This window comes from Bufo bufo, chromosome 2 (assembly GCF_905171765.1).
Source record: "Bufo bufo chromosome 2, aBufBuf1.1, whole genome shotgun sequence".
NCBI lineage: Eukaryota > Metazoa > Chordata > Amphibia > Anura > Bufonidae > Bufo > Bufo bufo.
In genome coordinates this window covers 300,349,734-300,364,659 of record NC_053390.1, presented here as the reverse complement: position 1 = coordinate 300,364,659, position 14,926 = coordinate 300,349,734, and the positions used below count along the sequence as shown (strand labels likewise).

Here is a 14,926-nt window from a genome sequence, read left to right as displayed (position 1 = left end):
TCCTCCACCGTATGCATTTTTTGCTGGGGATAGTCGTTTGCTGCGCTCCACATGCGGTGGGGCTGCTCCCCCAATGTAAAACACGCTACAGTGTTAGGGGTTGAGCCGCTCCTCCAGTATTGCCACTATATTTCTGTGTTTTTGTCTTGTTCTATATGTAGTGTATGTGCCGTTACCTGGCATTCAAACACTCTTTTGCACCTGGTGACCTCCATCACAGGCTCTGATATGGGCGTGGCTTGCAGTCTTGGCTTTGTTCACATTGCACTAGTTGTCCTGCTAGGCGTTTGTGTGGAAGCCTGGCTGCGAGCTGGATTACATCGCCTTCAGACCGTGTTCACACCATAGGTAGCGTAGTGGTAGGACCCTTTGCCATGCTGAGTGACCGTGACGTGGTGCAATGATGGGCTCCGATATTTTCCTGACAGGAATATATTGGCGAAAGTCTCAGCTTTTAATATCTGCATTCATGACTAGCCAGTATAGTCAGTGACATATCCGTTTGGTGCATTTTTTCTGTGATTTATATGATTGTATTTACATCCGCACAATGCTCCGTTTTGTGTAGGATGCTCTTGTGGTGCATGTGGACCGCGCCGACATCCTCCACCGTATGCATTTTTTGCTGGGGATAGTCGTTTGCTGCGCTCCACATGCGGTGGGGCTGCTCCCCCAATGTAAAACACGCTACAGTGTTAGGGGTTGAGCCGCTCCTCCAGTATTGCCACTATATTTCTGTGTTTTTGTCTTGTTCTATATGTAGTGTATGTGCCGTTACCTGGCATTCAAACACTCTTTTGCACCTGGTGACCTCCATCACAGGCTCTGATATGGGCGTGGCTTGCAGTCTTGGCTTTGTTCACATTGCACTAGTTGTCCTGCTAGGCGTTTGTGTGGAAGCCTGGCTGCGAGCTGGATTACATCGCCTTCAGACCGTGTTCACACCATAGGTAGCGTAGTGGTAGGACCCTTTGCCATGCTGAGTGACCGTGACGTGGTGCAATGATGGGCTCCGATATTTTCCTGACAGGAATATATTGGCGAAAGTCTCAGCTTTTAATATCTGCATTCATGACTAGCCAGTATAGTCAGTGACATATCCGTTTGGTGCATTTTTTCTGTGTATATACAGTACAGACCAAAAGTTTGGACACACCTTCTCATTCAAAGAGTTTTCTTTATTTTCATGACTATGAAGGCATCAAAACTATGAATTAACACATGTGGAATTATATACATAACAAACAAGTGTGAAACAACAGAAAGTATGTCATATTCTAGGTTCTTCAAAGTAGCCACCTTTTGCTTTGATTACTGCTTTGCACACTCTTGGCATTCTCTTGATGAGCTTCAAGAGGTAGTCCCCTGAAATGGTCTTCCAACAGTCTTGAAGGAGTTCCCAGAGATGCTTAGCACTTGTTGGCCCTTTTGCCTTCACTCTGCGGTCCAGCTCACCCCAAACCATCTCGATTGGGTTCAGGTCCGGTGACTGTGGAGGCCAGGTCATCTGGCGCAGCACCCCATCACTCTGCTTCATGGTCAAATAGCCCTTACTTTCAAAGTTTTCCCAATTTTTCGGCTGACTGACTGACCTTCATTTCTTAAAGTAATGATGGCCACTCGTTTTTCTTTACTTAGCTGCTTTTTTCTTGCCATAATACAAATTCTAACAGTCTATTCAGTAGGACTATCAGCTGTGTATGCAGCTGACTTCTCAACGCAACTGATGGTCCCAACCCCATTTATAAGGCAAGAAATCCCACTTATTAAACCTGACAGGGCACACCTGTGAAGTGAAAACCATTTCAGGGGACTACCTCTTGAAGCTCATCAAGAGAATGCCAAGAGTGTGCAAAGCAGTAATCAAAGCAAAAGGTGGCTACTTTGAAGAACATAGAATATGACATATTTTCAGTTGTTTCACACTTGTTTGTTATGTATATAATTCCACATGTGTTAATTCATAGTTTTGATGCCTTCAGTGTGAATCTACAATTTCCATAGTCATGAAAATAAAGAAAACTCTTTGAAAGAGAAGGTGTGTCCAAACTTTTGGTCTTTACTGTATGTGCCTCCACTTTTGGAGATATAGGCAAAGGTGACATTCCATCCATGTGCATGGTTTTTGTTTGGCCTTCAGTCAGCTGTAATTTTACTTTGGCTGAGGACAATCTATGCTGCTAACCCCTATGGTTACTCTTGATGAAAAATTTTAATTACCTTAAAGGGGTTTTCCACGCTACAGATATTGGTGACCTATCATCAGGATAGGTCACCAATATCACCCACTGATCAGCTGTTATAAGCAGCAGTGGTGCCAGGAACTATATTGAGTATGGCCAGAAGGCTTGAATAGGAGCTGAGCTGCAGTACATCTGCATGACCACTTGTTTTACTGTGAATTCTAAGATACCGGAATAAGCCAGGCTTAACAAGACCTCAAGTGAATAAAACTGGTTTACTAAGCAGTGATAATATATATACAAGCTGATTATATATAGATTAAAAGTAAATAACAATCACTTAGCCTGCAACTATTGAGGAGTTCCTGTCGACCAGTTCCCAACATAGAACATGGCTGACACCCCATGGTAATACAAGAGGGAGATAGTCACAAGACATCATCTTAACCGATCAATGCCATCTGTGGATCTAAAGCCTCTGTTACATGCATAGAACTTTTTTAGCTTAACCGCTTAATGACCGCCCATTGACTATAAACATCCTTGGGCTGGTCGTTTATCTCTGAATGGACGTTCTGGAACGAGCGCGCTGTATACAGATAAGGAAGTGCTATGCCACTTCCTGTCCCGGCTCGGTGCTCATGTGACCACTGTGGCCGGGGTAGTGCAGGAGCTGTCGGGTCTTCCTCAGACCTCGATCAGCCCTGCACTGAGGCTGTACAGTGCAGTATACTGCTGTACAGCTTCTCTGAGGGGGTGTATTTCCCCTGTAACTGGTGCTACTATATCAGCCCCAATTACAGGAGAAATCAATAGTGAAAAAAAAAAAAGTTAAGTTAAATGTCCCCCAGAGGTCTTGTATGACCTTATGGGGGATGCAAAGTGTAAAATAAAAAATAACAAAAGTAAAAAAATAAAAGTTTATAAAAAAAAGAGGTTCACATATAAAAAAATTTTTTCCCTAATTCCCCCAAAACAAATAAAATAGACATATTTGGTATTGCTGTGTCCGTGACGGCCGGCTCTATAAATATATTACATGATACACCCTGTCCGATACACACCATAAAAAAATGGGGTCACTTTTTTAGGGTTTCCACTGTAGGGGTACGTCAGGGTCTCTTCAAATACAAAATCAAAAAGGCATATGCCCCCCAAAATAGTATCAATCAAATCCTGCAAAAAATGAGACCCTAACTAAGACAATCGGTCAAAAAATAAAAAAGCTATTGCTCTCAGACTGTGGAGACACTAAAACATCAGTTTACGACCACATGTGGGGTGTTCATGTAAACCGCAGAATCAGGGTAATAAATATTAAGTTTTGTTTTGCTGTTGACCCTCTATGTGTTAAAGAAAAAAATGGATAAAAATGGAAAATCTGCCAAAAAAGTGAAATTTTGAAATTTCATCTCTATTTTCCTTTAATTCTTGTGGAACACCTAAAGGGTTAACAAAGTTTGTCAAATCAGTTTTGAGTAACTTGAGAGGTGTAGTTTCTACAATGGGGTCATTTATGGGGGGGGTTTCCACTATGTAATCCCCACAAAGTGACTTAAGAACTGAACTGGTCCTTAAAAAAGTTGACTTTGGAAATGTTCTTAAAGATTTCAAAAATAGCTTGTAAAATTCTAAACCTTCTAGCATCCTAAGAAAATAAAATTACATTACCAAAATGATGCCAACATAAAGTAGACATATGAGGCATCACTATCTGTCTTAAAAGCAGAGAGATTAAAATTTAGAAAACAACTAATATTTAAAAATTTTCGGTAACTTTTGGATTTTTTTTATAAATAAAGGTAAAACATATTGACTCAAATTTACCATTAACATGAAGTACAATGTGTCACGAGAAAACAATCTCTGAATGGCTTGGATAAGTAAAAGCGTTCCAAAGTTATTACCACATAAAGTGACACATGTCATATTTGCTAAATTAGGCCTGGTCAGGAAGGGGGTAAATGGCCTGGTCTGGAATTGGTTAATGGCCCTTCCTAGCACCCCTATGAAGGTCTTCATTTTGCTGTAGGCATGTACAGTGACCTCAGTACTTAGGAATGTAGCCTAATACCAATCACTTTTCCTGGTAACCATGGAACAATAATGTTGACTATCTCACATTAACAATTTCTATCACTAACTCATTACATTTAAAGGTAATAATTAAAGTAATAATTAAAAGGGAAAGAACCACTAAAATAACTAAAATTAACATTGCCACAAACTCTGCACCATGTATAGAGCTCTTCTCCATGCACACAGTATAGATTTCACACTATGACTGCCCCCATAATCATACCCTTAGGGTTTGTTCACACATCGTAGGTTTGTTACAACTGTCCCAGAACTTCATTTGGCTGGAATTTCCATAAATCTGTACACGTTGCAATGCATGGAATGTATTTTTTGTCACAGAAATTTCTGCAACATATTTGCATAAACAGATGATCATTGCACCTTTACCAAGACAACATTAATACTTTCACAAATTAATGCACAAAGTATATTAGAAAATGACATAACTGTCCAGACTACAATAAGCAATAAAATCATTGCCCCTCAATCCATAACGGCGGGCCTGCTCCATACAGCCGACACCCGCCCACACTGACAGGAAGTGTCGATGGCACGAGGCGTAGCTCAGAATGGAGAGTGTAAAAATTCTATTCATCCTAATAGATCTCTTATAGGGTGAATAGGAGAGGGGATCAAAAGATCCCATGTACTAGGGCCTTGGAGGTCTAATAGTTATAAAAAAAAAAGTGAAAAAAAAATAAAGTGAAAAGAAAAGTTTAAATCAGCCTCTATCCTAATTTTACATATAAAAATCTATAAACAATAAAAATAAATAAACATATTGTATCACCGCGTCTGGAAATGTCTGAACTATTAAAAAGAAAAAATATAAAAATTCCTGTGTGGTGAACGCCGCAACGGAAAAAAATGTCATTTTGTCCCCTCAAAAAATTTAATAGCGGTGATCATAAAGTCGTACAATGGTACCAATAAAAACAACAGATTGTTACGCAAAAAAACAAGCTCTCATACAGCTCTGTAGACCGAAATATAAAAAAGTTATAGCTGTCAGAATATACGCCGTGGATACACACAGACCGGCCATCCAGCTTGACAAAGGGCACCGAATGGGCCCGAAACGTTGCAGAAAGCAATAAATGTCATAAAATAATTTGAGAATGTACCACTGGTAAATAAAGGTTGAATAATAAGCTACATCGGTGTGCTGTTTCTGAAAAACTTATTTAAAGCTATAATGTCAGAATATATAGTGATGTAAAGAAAATTATGATTTTTTTCAATTTTTTAAAGTAATAAAACAAAAAAACTATCCAAGTTTGGTATCACCGCATTGGTATTGAGACACAGAATAAGAACATCAGGTCACTTTTAGTGCATAGTGAACACTGTGATGTTAAAACCCCAAAAACTTTTGTGGAATTCAGTTTTTTTTGCCACATAAATAATTTTTTTCCCGTTTTCGAATAAAAGACATGGTAAATTAATTGGTGGCATTAAAAATGCATTTTGTCCCACAAAAAAATAAGCCCTCATATAGCTATGGGAACGAAATAAAAGAGTTATGGCTATTGGAACGTGGGGAGGAAAAATCCAAAATGTAAAAATGAAAATAAGCCTGGTCTTTAAGGGGTTCATGGAAATCTGTCATTTTCTGCATTCCCTATGTCAATGAACTTGGTTCCCCCGCTGTGTGCCTATAAACCAGCTCTGAAATACATTGAGAGGACTCATGAGCAGGGACACATAATAAAGAGGGCTGCAGGAGAAGTCCTCTCAATTTATGCCTTGGACGGTTTGCAGGTGCACAGTGGTGGAACAGGGGTGAAACATACAAATTACTGATCAGGAGTCAGCGGCAGGTGTTTTATACATGTATTCAAAGGCCTTTCTGGAGGTGACCGATTCCGCTTAATTCTTATGAGAAATAATAGTGAATCAATGGCCTGGGATCTGTTACCAGCATCTGATCAGTCATTGCTAATTATATAAAATAGTATTGTAATTTCGATTCAGCATTTACCCACCTCCACATTCATGTCCATCTCATCACTCTGGTGATGGGGAGTTGAGGGAGAACGTCTTGCCTCTTTCTGCTTCTTGCCTCTTTCTGGATTGTCTGTTGAGTAAGGATCTCTTCTTCCTCTTTTGTTAGCGCTCACATCTCTCTGCAGTTCCTCCTCAGCCTTTCGTGATTTGGATGGTCCAGAACTGTTTAAATTAATCCTTGAAGCATCTTTCGATAACATCTTCCTAGGAGATTGGTGCTTGAAAAATAATATACAAGTGAGTTTGTGTCATACTCCATGCATGTATGTACTGTACATTGTACAGCAGATTCACAGACCCATGACTATGTTTGATATATTTACACCAAATTTTTCATGTATTTGCACCATTTTTTGTGTGGTTTGCACTAGTGTATTTTGGGGTATGTCTCTACCAGCTTTGCACATCTAGTGGCTGAAATGTTTGCTCATTCTTCTTCGCAAAATATCTCAAGCTCAGTCAGATTGTATGAAAAGCGTCTGTGAACAGCAATTTTTAAGTCTTGCCACAGATTCTCAATGGAATTTAGGTCTGGACTTTGACTTTGCCATTCTAACACATTTATATGCTTTGATCTAAACCATTCCATTGTAGCTCTGGCTGAATGTTTAGGGTTGTTGTCCTACTGGAACGTGAACCTCCTCCCCAGTCTCAAGTCTTTTGCAGCCTCTACCAGGTTTTCCTCCAGGATTTCCCTGTATTTAACTCTATCCATCTTCCCAATAACTCTGACCAGCTTTCATGTCCCTGCTGAACAAAAGCATCCCCACAACTTGATGCTGCCACCACCATGTTTCACAGTGGGGATGGTGTGTTCAGGGTAATGTGCAGTGTAAACTTTTTTCTACACATAGCGTTTTGCATTTAGGCCAAAAAGTTCAACTTTGGCCTCATCTGACCAGAGGCACTTTCTTCCACTTGTTTGCTGTTTTCCCTAAATGTATTGTGGCAAATAGTGTTGATCACGAATATTCTAATCGCAAATTTTTATCGCGAATATTGGTACTAGCGAAGATGTAGAATATAGTGCTATATATTCGTAATCGCGAATATTCTAGATTTCTTTTTCATCAGTAACCTCCCTTCTTGCTTGTGGGCCAATCAGAAGGCTGCAATATCTTTGTCAGAGCTTAGCAACATCCCTAGCAACCAATAGGAAAGTTGCTTACCCCTTTACTATATAATAAACTCCCCAGCAGCCATTTTCTGCAGTTTTTTTGCAGTTCTAAGAGAGAGAGAGAAGTGACATTGCTGTGCTCTGTGCATTTTTCTGGATCCTATTCCTTATCCAATTACATTAGATAGTTAGTTAGTTCATATATATAATACAGATAGTGGGAGATACTCAGTGTAGGTTAGATAGTGATATAGTGTAGCTGATAGGTTCCAGTGTAGGGTGTTAGGTAGTGTGATAGGAATTACTGTTTCTCTGCTATCCATACATACATGCTACAGACATAGTGCTGTGATGTCACAACAATACTTAGTGCACCAATCAGTAATATCTACTCAGACCTGATAAAATGTGAAGTTGCATGTATTGCGCAAAAAATATGCGCATCATTAGTGCTGATTTGCGCAATCGCGAAAATAATGACTGGAGATCGCGAATTCTAGAATTTAAGAGTTTATTGTGAATATTATGCGAAAAATTCGCAAAATATCGCGAAAAAGAATATTGCCTATGCAGCTCATCACTAGTGGCAAACTGCACACGAGACTTCTTATGGCTTCCTTTAAAAAATTACTTTCTTCTTGCTACTCTTACATTAAGGCCAGATTTGTGGAGTACACAACTAATAGTTGTCCTGTGGAAAGATTCTCCGCTGAGCTGTGGATCTCTGCAGCTCCTCTGGAGTGACCATGGGCCTCTTGGCTGCTTCTCTAATTAGTGCTTTCCTTGCCTGGGCTTTAGGTGGACGTCCATGTCTTGGTAGGTTTGGAGTTGTGTCATATTCCTTCCATTTTTGGATGATGGATTGAACAGTGCTCTGTGAGATGTTCAGAGTTTGGGATATTTCTTATAACTTAACTCTGTCTTACACTTTTCCACAACTTTATCCCTGACCTGTCTGGTGTGTTCCTTGGTTTTCATGATGTTATTCGATCACTAATGTTCACTAACAAATCTCTGAGGCCTTCACAGAACAGCTGTAGTTATACTGAGAATAAATTACTCAGAGGTGGACTCTATTCACTAACTAGGTGACTTCCAAAGGCAGTTTGTCACACTGGATTTTATTTAGGGGTCTTAGAGTACAGGGGGATGAATACAAATGCACTTCACACTTTTCAGATTTTTATTTATTATGCTGTTTACATAACTTTGGAGCAGTTAAGTGCACTGTAAATGAACAGTTAAGTGCACCAAGGGCATGCCCAAGCCAATGCATCCTCCTATTTACTCCTTTTGCTTCCTCTGCCAGTCCCTCACTGTTCGTCTTTACTGAAAGGACCAGGCGGTATCACTACACAGGAATGTAGCCCTGCCAATCCAGGAGATGAGAGAGGGGCTGGCAGAGGAAGCAGAAGGAGAAAGGGTGCACAGAATGACTTGGGCTTGCCTTCTGTGCACTTAACTGTTCATTTACATATGGATTAAAGGTACTTTTTCTCCAGAATGAAGCAACAAATCACTAAGTGAAAGATATCATTACATTCAGCTGAGCTGGCCCTACAAGACATTGTGCCTGGTTTATCAGTGAATTTCCTGGTGACAGACTCGCTTAAAGCATGTAAATATGGATTCTGCAACTCTTTTCACATCGTGTGGAAATTTTTGTAGAAAACAGGAGAAAAAGGACTCATGCACACGGCCGTTGCTCGACCACGGCTGCATTGTGGCCCGCAAACAGCAGGTCCGCAATAAATGGACACCAGCCGCTTGCACCCCGCATCACGGATGCGGACCCATTTACTTGAGTGGGTCTGCAATCCGGGAGATGTGGTGCGGTGCTGAACGGAGGCACGGATCGGAAGCCTACAGAAGCACTACGGAGTGCTTTGGTGGTTTTTTTCTGGGTTTTCTGCATGCACTACTTTTTTGCAGTGCAGACAGTCGGATGCGGATTGCAGACCTCATTCAAGTGAGGTGCCCGTGCAAATTGCGGTCCGCAGCATGGGCCCGGCTGGCACATGGTTGTGTACATGAGCCCTAAGTGTCATGCTACTTATTCCTGTGAACTCCACACAGAAAAGTTGCCGGATTGAATGGGGATAAATCTCAAATTTCTGCCGCAGATGCTACAGTAAATACGGGTAGGACAGGTAAAACATACAATTCACAGTAGGGGGAACAGTATCCCATATATTATACAGTTTCATATCACTTACCTGTGGTAATGAATATTCTTGTACCTTCTCAGAAGTTATGTTACCACCACTGATAGATGATTCCCAGAGGCTCTGACCAGGCTCATGATAAGGAGTTTTCCATTCCAAGTTAATCTGTACCGAACCAACACACATGCCATGAGGATTCATGAGCCCAAAATCACCTTTACAAGCCCAGAGTAATAACATAGGAATAAGAGACAAAAAATAAATCCAGTAAGAAAATATTATCTTATTATTCTTAATGAAATCCTACAGTTAATTTATTCTCTCACCTTTAATGCTGTTTCCCTGTGCCAGTCTCAGAAGTGGCACCTCAGCCTTCCCCAGGTAAACTCCAGACTGAGTTTCTTCATCATCAAACACATAAATACACAGGCGCTCCTGTTGGAGATAGCGCTCCAGCTCAATCGTCATCTGTAGGGGATAGACCGCTTCATACCCAAACTGAGGGTTGTTGCTACAGGGTATAATAGAGGTTGTATGGTCTGGATAATGGTAAAAGCGATATACAATGTATGGACTTGGTTGGTGGCCCAAATAACTTGCTTTTAGACTTCTACATCCCCATATCTTGATGATCAGTTCATTCTGGAGGCCGCTATTTAAAGGTGATTTCCAGAACTAAAGAATAAAGAGTTGAAAAGTAATGAGAAATTCAAATTCTGGTACCTTATGGTTTATTTATAAGTATTAATATTTTCTGTTTCTAACTTTTGCTTGTGTATAGTTAAATTCTTCTTCAGTATATTTTTACCTTTTCTGTATTTCCATGTCTGCGAGTAGATAAGTAGCCGTGTGCTTTGTTTCTTTGTCTTTGAAGACACTGAACATGGGACAGGGGTCCATGCAGCCGCAGCCAGTAACTCAGTTCCGCAATGGTCTCCCCAGCTTCGTCTAATAATAAAGGAAGGTCAGCTTTGCATTTATTTTTTAATTTGTTTCACATTGCCTCATTATAAATGCATACACAGAAACATAGAAGATTGACAGCAGAAAAAAACCTCATCTAGTCTGCCCTAATTTTATATTATTACTTATCTTAGGATGCCTTGTATAATAGACATGTCTTTATACAAGGCATGTTTCAATTAACTTACTGTAGATTTCCCAACCACATCTGATGGGAGTTTATTCCAAGCCTCCACTACTCTTTCTGGTGTTGTTTTTGAATACCTTGTTTTACCTTGTTCGAGTTATAGGCACCTTGCATGCTGCTCCTATTATAGAGGTATTTTTCCATAACAATGTCTCCATAATGTTGCATCCTAAGCATGATTTCCTTCAAGCATTCCATGTGAATTGGTAAGAAAAAACTGATAAGCCTCCATAAGAAATTGTAGGCATACAGAGGTACGGTATGGACCTATAGATTTCTGTATATGCCATGTTTTTGCTCTGTATAACTTGTAACTGGTGCACACCTTTAATACTGTTGTGTGCATGAGACATGAGCTTAAAATCATGAATGAAAATATCCATTGAAAAGTATTCTATAAGACATTAGTTATATAAAATGATCAGCAACACCTAAAGGAATATATTTTTTATATTGAAAATGAGCATTTCGCATCCATTTTCATGACTGCAACATTTACCAGTTAGAATGGTAGAGTTGTGCACTCTGTCTGTAGTCTGCAGTGCGGATTCTAGTTTCAGACGTCCTCTTGCTAGTTCATAGTGGTCAACTCCTTTAACCTGATAAAGCTCAAGGGTTAGTGTCCCAACTCTTAGGTAGCGCAGGAATTCGGGATCTGGAGTTACTGCATAGCGAGATGTGAAGTTGTAATGAGGCCTGACTCCTGCAACAACAGGGGTTGCATGGGTCTCAAAGTCATAGAGGGAATAAATACAGAATGTGATTGGTTCAGGGTCTCCAATCATTCTTATGCCATAAGGGTTGAAGCAGATCTCTTCAATATGAACCTCAAACAGAGTTTCCCCACGATGCAGAGATGGCGACGGGGAGATTCCAACCTCAGAAGAAGGAGACTCTTCAGTATTTAATCTGAATGGAAATGTGCCATATGCAATGTCTTTCAGCTGAGCTAAAAGAAACCAGATAATAGAATGTATTGCAGCTATAATCATCTGCATAATACGAGTACAGTTCATTGTGAAATAAAGGGATTACCTTCCAACATCTGGACTCTGGAGTTCCGCTGAAGAAGTCTGGTCTCATAGTGACGTACCTTTTCCTCATTCTCTCGACTTTCACATTCTAATCTGAGCTTTACAGTTTTCAGCTCCTCCTGGCATTGAATATAAAGAAAAAAAAAATATATAAAGAAAGTAAGAAAGATATCCAATAGAAGCTTAAATGGAATGTGTCATCAGAAAATGACCTATTGTGTAAATCAAGTGTTTATGTAAAACATATTTTTTTTTGAATTTTTGGTGTTTTTTTCATTCATTCATTTTCCATGTCACTACATATATTTTTTTAAAAATTATATAATCATGCAATTTTCAAACTGGCCACTAGGTCTAATAATAGGTCATTTTTCCCTGTTCTGTACAGTTAACTTTTTAGCATATTATCATTATAATCACCACAGGCATAATTAAAATGACCAGTAACACCTCTACATAGATACAGGGAGTGCAGAATTATTAGGCAAGTTGTATTTTTGAGGATTAATTTTATTATTGAACAACAACCATGTTCTCAATGAACCCAAAAAACTCATTAATATCAAAGCTGAATATTTTTGGAAGTAGTTTTTAGTTTGTTTTTAGTTTTAGCTATTTTAGGGGGATATCTGTGTGTGCAGGTGACTATTACTGTGCATAATTATTAGGCAACTTAACAAAAAACAAATATATACCCATTTCAATTATTTATTTTTACCAGTGAAACCAATATAACATCTCAACATTCACAAATATACATTTCTGACATTCAAAAACAAAACAAAAAACAAATCAGTGACCAATATAGCCACCTTTCTTTGCAAGGACACTCAAAGCCTGCCATCCATGGATTCTGTCAGTGTTTGATCTGTTCACCATCAACATTGCGTGCAGCATCAACCACAGCCTCCCAGACACTGTTCAGAGAGGTGTACTGTTTTCCCTCCTTGTAAATCTCACATTTGATGATGGACCACAGGTTCTCAATGGGGTTCAGATCAGGTGAACAAGGAGGCCATGTCATTAGATTTTCTTCTTTTATACCCTTTCTTGCCAGCCACGCTGTGGAGTACTTGGATGCGTGTGATGGAGCATTGTCCTGCATGAAAATCATGTTTTTCTTGAAGGATGCAGACTTCTTCCTGTACCACTGCTTGAAGAAGGTGTCTTCCAGAAACTGGCAGTAGGACTGGAGTTGAGCTTGACTCCATCCTCAACCCGAAAAGGCCCCACAAGCTCATCTTTGATGATACCAGCCCAAACCAGTACTCCACCTCCACCTTGCTGGCGTCTGAGTCGGACTGGAGCTCTCTGCCCTTTACCAATCCAGCCACGGGCCCATCCATCTGGCCCATCAAGACTCACTCTCATTTCATCAGTCCATAAAACCTTAGAAAAATCAGTCTTGAGATATTTCTTGGCCCAGTCTTGACGTTTCAGCTTGTGTGTCTTGTTCAGTGGTGGTCGTCTTTCAGCTTTTCTTACCTTGGCCATGTCTCTGAGTATTGCACACCTTGTGCTTTTGGGCACTCCAGTGATGTTGCAGCTCTGAAATATGGCCAAACTGGTGGCAAGTGGCATCTTGGCAGCTGCACGCTTGACTTTTCTCAGTTCATGGGCAGTTATTTTGCGCCTTGGTTTTTCCACATGCTTCTTGCGACCCTGTTGACTATTTTGAATGAAACGCTTGATTGTTCGATGATCACGCTTCAGAAGCTTTGCAATTTTAAGAGTGCTGCATCCCTCTGCAAGATATCTCACTATTTTTGACTTTTCTGAGCCTGTCAAGTCCTTCTTTTGACCCATTTTGCCAAAGGAAAGGAAGTTGCCTAATAATTATGCACACCTAATATAGGGTGTTGATGTCATTAGACCACACCCCTTCTCATTACAGAGATGCACATCACCTAATATGCTTAATTGGTAGTAGGCTTTCGAGCCTATACAGCTTGGAGTAAGACAACATGCATAAAGAGGATGATGTGGTCAAAATACTCATTTGCCTAATAATTCTGCACGCAGTGTATGACAGGTTCCACCATTCACAATAGGTGATACAGCCATGATCAAAAGTTTAAGACCACTTGAAAAATGGCAAAAAATTATATTTTACATTGTTGGATCAGCTTCAACATGCAGCAAGAAGAAATTAGAGTGAGACAAAACATTTTTTGAGCATTCAATTAATTGAAAATAACGATTAAACTGAAACAGGCTGTTTTTCAGCTGATCCAAATTTTAGGACCACATGCCTTTAAAAGGCCAAATCTGTGCAAAGATGTGGATTCATTGCCATTTTCTGACAGGTAGTCACACGTTGTGATGGCAAAGGCAAAAAAACTCTCCCTTTTTGAACGTGGTCTGGTTGTTGAACTGCATAAGCAGGGTCTCTCACAGCGCACCATCGCTGCTGAGGTGGGACGCAGTAAGACAGTCATTTGGAATTTCTTAAATGATCCTGAGGGCTATGAAACAAAAAAGTCAAGTGGAAGACCCAAAAAAAATTTCACCAGCACTGAGCCGGAGGATCCGATTGGCTGTCCGTCAAGACACTGGACGATCCTCAACCCAAATTAAGGCCCTTACTGGTGCTGACTGCAGCCCCATAACCATCAGACCGCATCTGAGACTGAAGGGCTTCAAAACAAAAAACGTCTTCAAAGACCTGGTCTCCTTGAACGCCACAGAACTGCTCGTTTGGACTTTGCAAGAGAGCACCAAACATGGGACATTCAAAGGTGGAAGAAAGTTTTATTCTCTGATGAGAATTTTTTTTTAACCTTGATGGTCCTGATGGTTTACAATGTTACTGGCATGACAAGCAGATCCCACCTGAGATGTTTTCTACGCGCCACAGTGGAGGGGGCGCCATAATGGTCTGGGTGCTTTTTCCTTCAGTGGAACAATGGAGCTTCAGGAAGTGCAGGGGCGTCAAACGGCCGCTGGCTATGTCCAGATGTTGCAGAGAGCATTCCTCATGACTGAGGGCCCTCGTCTGTGTGGTAACGACTGGGTTTTTCAACAGGACAATGCTACAGTACACAATGCCCGCAGGACAAGGGACTTCTTCCAGGAGACTAACATCACTCTTTTGGCCCATCCTGCGTGTTCCTCTGATCTAAATCCAATTGAGGGATGGATGGCAAGGGAAGTTTACAAAAATGGACAACAGTTCCAGACAGTAGATGGCC

At 40.4% G+C, this 14,926-nt stretch overlaps 1 protein-coding gene across 1 annotated transcript in view; it reads right to left on the bottom strand.

The window, feature by feature from the left end:
• Positions 1-14,926, bottom strand: part of RPGRIP1 (RPGR interacting protein 1) — an 80,135-nt gene that overhangs the window by 22,638 nt on the left and 42,571 nt on the right. The window contains 6 exon segments of the mRNA XM_040419735.1: positions 6,248-6,456; positions 9,650-9,766; positions 9,878-10,226; positions 10,360-10,499; positions 11,201-11,650; positions 11,737-11,854. Of these exon segments, the coding sequence (XP_040275669.1) occupies positions 6,248-6,456; positions 9,650-9,766; positions 9,878-10,226; positions 10,360-10,499; positions 11,201-11,650; positions 11,737-11,854 (1,383 nt within the window).